General features: G+C 36.5%; 1 protein-coding gene across 2 annotated transcripts in view; it reads left to right on the top strand.

Annotated features, from left to right (window-relative positions):
- usta (uronyl 2-sulfotransferase a) overlaps positions 1-8,611 on the top strand; it is a 61,100-nt gene that overhangs the window by 42,506 nt on the left and 9,983 nt on the right. For both annotated transcript variants that reach the window (XR_008566945.1, XM_054761720.1), the window contains exons 6-7: positions 7,627-7,724; positions 7,821-7,978. Coding sequence is in view for 1 of the 2 variants with exons in the window: in XM_054761720.1 (XP_054617695.1) it covers positions 7,627-7,724; positions 7,821-7,978 (256 nt within the window). In the remaining variant the exon portion in view is untranslated. The remainder of the gene's footprint in view (positions 1-7,626; positions 7,725-7,820; positions 7,979-8,611) is intronic.

An 8,611-nucleotide genomic window follows, 5' to 3' on the forward strand; every position in this document is an offset into this window, starting at 1 on the left:
ATGATCGCTGTTTTGTGGTAGACTGTGGTCTGCTGTTAGTCAAAACATATCGAAATGCAAGTGATATGTAGTATTCTGGTTCTCCTCCCATTCCTTGTGGAAGTGGTAAGTTTGTGGCTTTTTACTTTGTCCTTCTTCCGCACTCTGTTTGAAAGCCTTTCTTAAGTCTACAAAAATTAATTTGAGGCTAACTGGTTAGATTTGCTAGCTTGTTAGCTCGCAAGCTTGCTAGCTAGCGGCCGCCTAGAATCCCTGCAGCATAATATCTGGTGTAAACAATGAACAATAGGAGTGTAAAGGTGACTACAGGGGTGTTATTTCATGACTATGAGGCCCTAATTATGTTAAAAACCAGATTTAGAAAGTTATAAACAGGTTTTCTATGCTCTGACTAGGAAAATATTTCATGTATTAACATTGAATCCTATATCGTGGAAATTGATTTATCGAGGTCGCTTAACCGCTATAGACGAGGAACGACTGTATGTATGAACTGTTCGGGGCTGCATTCCGGTGTGCTTCTTTGTTCGTTTCCAAACGTTTTGGCAGCCTGAAGGTAACCTGATATTTACATCACACTTTGATTCTAATTAGAGACCTGATTGAGTGTAACCACATCAAAGACAATGGTGTACAACATATGTTTGGCAGACAAGTTTTCATGCTGCAGACAACTTTCATTCTGTTTAATGACTACTGGGATTTTTTAGTACACTTGCCAGTATCAATATGCTTGATGACCCAAAAGGGAGGCTGCACCCCTTTAAGCAAAGTAGACTAAACACAAAGTGTAAGAAATTATTGCAAATTGACAAAAAATATTTAGAAATATAGAAATTAATTTAAAAATATTATCTAATCGCATAAATTAAATATTTTAAAAAATCCAAATTAATTTTCAATTAGATAATATTATTGCAATGTATTGCATAACTACTATTTCTGATAGTAATGTTATTTTGGCATAGTATAGTATCAAAACATCAATAGTTCTGATCTTACTACCTTCACTTACAGTTTAGCTTAGACTATGTGGCTTGTAATCGCAGGTAGTGCTCTATGAAGTCAGCTAAACATTAATATTTCAGCAAAAGATAACTTCATTTGAATTCAAATTCAGCAAATGTTTGGTTAATGTGTTTGTATTTGTGCAATGAGGTCATGTTTTATTTGTATCAAATAATACTGCAAGATGAAGCCTTTAGTAGTGATTTTATGAAGCCCATGGGTGGTACAAAATATTCAAATGCACTTGAGGTGGTTCCCTTTTAAATAAGTCACATAGATTATAACCCTGTACAGTCCGCTGCAAGTATAGAAGTGCTCACTTTGTAACTAACTTGATGACTTTTTCCTACACTAACCTTACATCACCAATCAATAAGAATCCTTCGGTTCATTTTGGTGTCAATGAAAGCACACTGTCAGCTGGCTGAACAGCACCCGAGGGGAACCAAGCGAACGTGTTACCGAGACATTCCTGCGACATTCCCGAGGTCGGCTCAGATTGTCCCTCAGCGATCACTGCCCTTCTTCTAACACTCACATGCACACAATATTTGGATGTGCATTGTGTACACGCCTCAGTGAGAAGAGCCAAGAGCTTTTTATTGGCGTCTGCTAAACTGTGCTCTTACGTACGCATGGGTTGGTCCATTTGTTTGTTTACTTTAAATGTCAGAGTAATAGTTGGAACAAAAGGTTACAACATTACCAGAAAAGAGTTTACAATCATAAAGTCCTATTTTTTTCAAACAAATATGTGATTTAAAATGCAAAGAAAATATAAGAATACAAAGCCACAATATGAGTGAAATGTCAGAATATTTTGTCATGGTATTTAAAAAGAACGTTGTCTTGTAATGTTATGAAAAAAAATGTAATCTTGCAAGAATAAAGTTGTAATATTTTAGAGAAAACATGACATTGTAAAATGACACCTTTCTCTTTCAATATTGCAAGAAAAAAATGTAATCTTGCAAGAATAATGCTGTCATTTTTGAGAAAAAAATGACATCATAAAATTAGAACTTTGTCTTGCAATCTTACAAGAAAAAACAGTAATCTTGCAAAAATAATTACATTTTTTTAATGACATTGTAAAATTAGAACTTTGTCTTGCAATCTTACAAGAAAAAAATGGTAATCTTGCAAGAATAATGCTGTCATTTCTTGCAATATGACACTTTTTTTAAAAAACAAAAAAATGCAACTTTATTCTTGTGACATTACAACTTTATTCAAGTATGACCTTTTCTTGTAATATTATGACGAGAAAAAAACGAAATGTTGCAAGAATAATGTTGTAATTTTCAAGAATACCCCTGGATGATATTATAAGAAGAAATCTTATAATATAAAAACTCTGGAACTCTGGAATGAGAATATTATGAGGAAAAAAAGTTGTAGTATTGTGAGAAAACAGTTTTAATGTGACTAAATTAAATATACAAGGAAAACAAGTTGTGATAAATAGAGTCAAAATAAATGTTACTTTTTATTGTAATTCTTTGTGTGGTCATATGTGACACAGTGTGGCCCATATCCAGGAAGTCCCTGCGGCATTTTATTACACCACAAAGTTGTCAAGCGCCAACATTTTGGGGGACCTGTGGGAACCCAGTCAAGGCTCATTGACCAACAAGCACGCACATCGGAGTGGACGCATAATAGCACACTCTTCAGACAAGTCATTAGTATGTGAGGGAGAGTGGACGTGTGCACACTCAGACTCATTGTCCTTATTCTCTGTGTGGATAAGGCCAACTGAGGAGTCTTTCAAAGTGTACCAAAACAGGCGCTAATCTGTCAAGCAGCACTTGTGTGTGACCAAAACAAGCAATGATGTAAACTGTTTCTCATTGGTTTGGACAGTTTGCTTTGCTGCACGTTCGGAACGTGTCAGCTTCAAGCACAAGATGCACATGTGCCTTTTCACTGTCAACCTCGCTTTACCGCAGCCCGTGTGTCGCCTAAAAGTCACAACGTCTCTCTCATATTTGCTGGCGCGAGAAACAAAGCGTCATCGGGAACAAGTAGGTGATTTGCGCAACAATGGGTTTTATAGGTCCCCTCTTATCCAAAACAGAGTTTTTATTGATGTTCTAACAGTAGTACGTGTTCCTAGAGTCTTTTCATGAGCATCAAATGTGAAAATAAATCAGGCTTTGCTACACATCTTAAAATAATTCAGAAGATGCATTCAAAGACATGTCGTGGTATGTAGTGTTCTACACTGGGCTAAGTGTCAGTAACCTTACATTGATGAGACAATAGCCACCGCAGGAAGTACTGTACAGAAACAGGAAGTAAAAAAGGAACAAGGAACTCTCCAAATGCTAACATGCGAATCTATACTTTGTCTTATTTACTCTTATTATGTCTACTGTATTGGGTAATACGAGCGTAAAAGTGACTATAGGTGTGTTATTCATATCTAGAGGGCTCTAATAATGTTAAAAAAGGTATTTAGAAGGTTGTAAAATGGTATTCTATCTTCTAACTACAACATTTATAAAAAAGGAATTCTACTTATCGGGTTTTGAACTGATGAACCACGAAACGAGGCATGACTGCAGGGGTGTCCAAACTTCTTCCAGCGAGGGCCACCTAGTGAAAATGAATCATGTAAGGGGCACTTTGACATTTTGTACACGAACGCATGTAGATATGCTAAGGTGTTACGGTATATATATTTCATGGAAAAACTGCATGTCAGCTTTGGGATGTAGCCTATTATTAGTACCAACTTTGGCCTTTGATGTTTTGTTTTTTTCCCTGTTTTTACATTTATTTCAACTTTCTTCCTAAATAAATACATTTTCATCTTAACTTCATTCCCATATTATTTTTCCTTTATTCCCATAATATTATAACTTTTCCCCAATCCAGTTTCCCAAAAGCTACAACTTCATTTTGTTTTGTTTCTCAGAATATTACAACTTCTAAAAAATAAGGTATTTTTTTCTTTAATATTTCAACTCTTTGCTACTAAAATGACATTATTGTGCCTCATCATATTTTGCCTTTATTCTCGTTAAATTACAGCTGTGTTTTCCACGTCTGCTGTTGGTTTTTTTCCCTCAAATATTTCAACTTTCTTCTTGTAAACTTTCTTCTCATAATTATGACTTTATGCCTATAATATTTTGACTTTATTCCTGTAACATTGTAACTTAACTATAACTTTTTCAGCAACCCAAATTTCCAAAAATTACAACTTTATTCATTGTTTTGTTTGTTTCTCATAATATTACGACTTAAAATTTTTTATTTTCTCTAATATTTCAACTGTATGATAAAAAAATTACATGATTTTTCCTCGGAAAATTACAACTTTTACTCGTTAGATTACAACTTTTTTCTCTTAATATTTTGACTTTTGCTGATTTTTCCGTTTATGCTGCTTTTTTTTAGTTTTCTTGTTAAATTACCGTATTTTCCAGACTATAAGTCGCACTTTTTTTCATGGTTTGGCTGGTCCTTCGACCGGGCAATTTATGTATGTTTTTTTCACACTGACAGCCACGAGAGGGCGCTCTCGGTTTGTGTGCCAATATCTTCTACTCCCATCACTGCTGTACCACTGAAAATGTACAATGTAAACATCAATATAATAAAGACAACTGAGAAAGACAGAACACAAATGCCCCCAAAAAGAAAATCATATTCTGCAGATTACAAGCTGCAAGTGAACTAGTTATGTTATGTTGTTTAGGCTATAGTTATGTGAATAACTGTTAATATGTTACGTTAACATATCACCTATTCACGTTACGTTAACAGACGTCTATTTAGCCTGCTGTTCTCCATTTTATTGTTATTACTCTAAAATGCCTTTCAAGATTAAATGTCTGTTCTTGATCTCTTGATTTGATCAAATATATTTCCCACCAAAAATGCGACTTGTCCAGTGCGACTTAAATATGTTTTTTTCGTAGGTATATTTTTTGAATGCGCCACGGGCCAATAAAAAAACAGCCGCGGGCTGCACTTTGGACACAATAGCGCTGCTTGCAGCCACACAGTAGCACTTTTAAACTGTAAATTCCAGCATCAAGGCTAGATTTTGGCCAACACTCTTGCAATAGATCATTGTGGGACATCTGCCACAGACAAAAATAGTTTAATACGGGACCTGTAAGAGCAAAAGTGTACAATATATGGCAGGCTTGTCCTCTTGCATGAGCACAACAGTCCAACTGTTCGCCTAAAAGCTTCCGACTGGATTTTGTTGTGGCCTCTGTGAAGCAGCAGTTTATTGGTAGTCGGTCCAGAGTCATAGGCGAGCGCAGCTTGTTCACTCGTAAAGCACAAACAAGCCCTGGCAGCAGCCACGGGCTAAATTAGAAGCGCAACTGTGCCACAATCATCGCTAGCAAAGAAAAAACAGTGAAGCGAACACACAGTTTATGCTATCATATCTTCACGGACAGTGTGTTGTATGTGTGGTACAGTATATGCATCAATCAAACATCAACATCTAAGTGTTCTACCTCAAAGATCACCCCCCCCATGCCTTCCAGTCTGACTACATGGGGGTCGCGGCTGGTTAGAGTTACATGCGGTCGAACAATCAAAGAAGATAATCCTCACATAAGCACCTGGCACGTCTACATGACAGTAGGAAGCCTTCCTCTTCTGCACTTCCTGTGGAATTCCCTCATCCGGACCGACGTTCTTTGCAGCCCTTTTAGATGCAAGGTGGAAAATAATCTAAGATGTTTTCCCATGGGAAATCATGGAAATAGAAATCATCCGTTCCAGGTTTCACAGGCAATGTTTCAAGTAATATCCAAGTGTAAAAATAAGTGAACCACTGCTGTTGTTTTCAACATATGCGTAGCAAAATCTCAAAATGTTTACATTAGAATCACACAAGTGTAAAAAGAAGTTAACCATGCACCTACCTGGAACAAATTGCGATGCTTGTTTTTGATGCTGTCGTCTTCTCTTCTCGCAGTCTTCTTCTCATGACACTCCTTTTGGCACTATAAGCCAAAGAAAAAGCACAAAAACATGCGCAAAATGATACATTTGTTTAGGTAGGTCACACTTTTGGAATACAATGTTTCCTCGCTCTATTGCGTTCTATTGTGCTTCTTTTTTGTTTTATTGCAAAAATATTTTTTTATACCACTTTTCTTAAAGTTAATGTCAAAATCTCGTCTCGTGGACCCAATCTGGTGCGTTGTCTCGTCTTGTGAGTTGGGTGTCTTGTGAAGCTCCTGCTAATTAACCGTTTCAGGCTTGCTGAACTGTGGAGGTGTCAAAAGAAGTTCACCAAAACTTGTTGTAGGTCAGTCATTCTTGTCTTAGAAATGCCATAGAAAAAGCAAAACAAACCAACACTGTGCATTTGACGCAGGCAGCGCTGAGTGAGTGTAATCAGAAGTTCACCACAACAATGAAGTGTCTTAATACCTCGTTACAAACAGGTCCTTTCTTTGGAATATGTCTCAAAGCAAAAAAAACACACTCACCGAACTGAGCTCCGAAGAGGTTTTGTGCGACTTTACAGGCGTATTTTCCCCCCTAAAAGCATTGCTCAAATGACGAATTGGAGCGTAAATGGTATCGGAGATGAGAAATGTCTCTAATCATTGTCCTCGGCCAAGGTCGAGGCTCGTCGGGGTCCTCCACCAGACTGCTGGTAATCTGCCATGATGGACTATGTAAACCTCCATGCTGGCAGTGACGGATGGCCGTGTTTAAGTCAGCCATCACCTGCTTATCAGGGCATAAATCTTCACTGCTGACTTATTCGCAACACTTTTCACTTCTTGATCACATCCCCCCATGGATGCACCTGGTGTACGTTTGTGTGTGCAATGTGTGTGTGTGCGTGTGTGTTGCCATCCTCAGGTCTTCCGTCACCTGACATGGATTGGACTGCCACTTCTTGTAGCATTAACGCCTGCATGGAGGTTTTTCTAGCTGCCAGGCAGAGGAGAAGTGGTGATTTAAAGTTAGCTATGTTTTTATTCCATATCAGTTCATCAGGGTATTGTCCTACTTCACTGTGAGAGTAACTGAGGTGACATTATTTTTGCGCAAGGAATGTTTTGGCTCAGCGCCTCTCGAAGCAGGCGTTGGTGTAGGGCTCCCTCTGGTGGGAAAATGGAGTCGTTACAGTGCACTGGTTTGCTCGCCACAGTAAATACACCACCAGTCAAAAGTTTGGAGACACCTACAAATGCTGTTAAATGAGAAAGTGAGTCTAAACTTGTGGCTGGTAGTGTCTAAGCTGTGGGACTCGAAGTAGTAGTACTGTATTTGTTCCAAATATAGCAGTAATACCACAACGTTCCCTTCAAAAATGCTGGCAAAATATAGCTGGAGTCACATCAATAACTTCAAATGAAAAATCTTTATATGTAATTGTAAGATTACAATTACAGCCATAATAATAATGCCTTTTGGAGGTAAATGTGTTCAAAATGAGAAATTATTTTGAAACTATTTGTGTCACGGTGGCAGCACCTGAATGCACCCATCAGTGACGCCACTTAAGGTTTCATAAGCGGCTCCAAACGTCCAAAAGGTTTTCTTCCAACAGCGACACATTCATATGTATGTTTATTCACTCAGTGATTTACTCAACTTTTGTTGTTTTTTTGCTTTCAGGACATAAACGTGTGCATTCTAGAGAACTACCCAGAGTGCTCCAACCCTCGAGTCTTCTACATTATCCCCTACTTTTGCGGACAGCATCCTCAGTGCAGGTATCGGCTGTCTCAGGATTGGCCATCTTGTCTTGTAGGGTGTACTGTACCTCTTCTTATGTTTAAACCTTTTTTGGGGGTATTTTGTCCCACCAGAGAGCCCGGCCCGTGGGCTCTGGAACGGGCCAAGCAGAATGTGCTGGAGAACTACCTGCTGGTTGGCATCTTGGAGGAGCTGGAAGATGTGCTGCTACTCTTGGAGAGACTTTTACCGCACTATTTTACTGGAGTGCTCGACATCTACAAGAGTCCTGGTAGGCAGATGTCCAATACCGTCAATGCTCTAGTTATTATTACATGAATTATTTTTTAAATTATTATTTCATTTATGGAATCCATTTTTAAAAAATATGTTTTTTATATATATATATATATATATATATATATATATATATATATATATATATATATATATATATACACGCAATTTGTTAAAATAAAATACATTCATAAATAATACATTGATTACTTAAATTAATTAATCAATGATTATATATATTTTTTTAAACATGGTTTTTGTATGCCCTGTTTTATTCGAGTAATTATTTTAAATTTGTATTTAATTTATGAAAGACATTTTACAAATTAATTATGTTTTTTTAAAACATTGTTTTTCATATTAATTTATCATTTTACATTTTTATTTAATTTATTTATTTACATTTTCAAATTAATACAATTTTAGATATATTACATATGTATATTATAATTAAATGAAATTCATTAATAAATAATAAATTAATCAAATTAATTCATTATATTTTTTAAAACATTTTTCATATGCCTGGGTTTTATTACATGACATTTTTAAGTTATTATAGTATTATAATTCATTATTATTTAAAAAAAAAAAACTTGGTTTTTGTATGTCTTGGTTTTTCTTGGCA

Source organism: Dunckerocampus dactyliophorus, chromosome 19 (assembly GCF_027744805.1).
Source record: "Dunckerocampus dactyliophorus isolate RoL2022-P2 chromosome 19, RoL_Ddac_1.1, whole genome shotgun sequence".
Classification (NCBI taxonomy): domain Eukaryota; kingdom Metazoa; phylum Chordata; class Actinopteri; order Syngnathiformes; family Syngnathidae; genus Dunckerocampus; species Dunckerocampus dactyliophorus.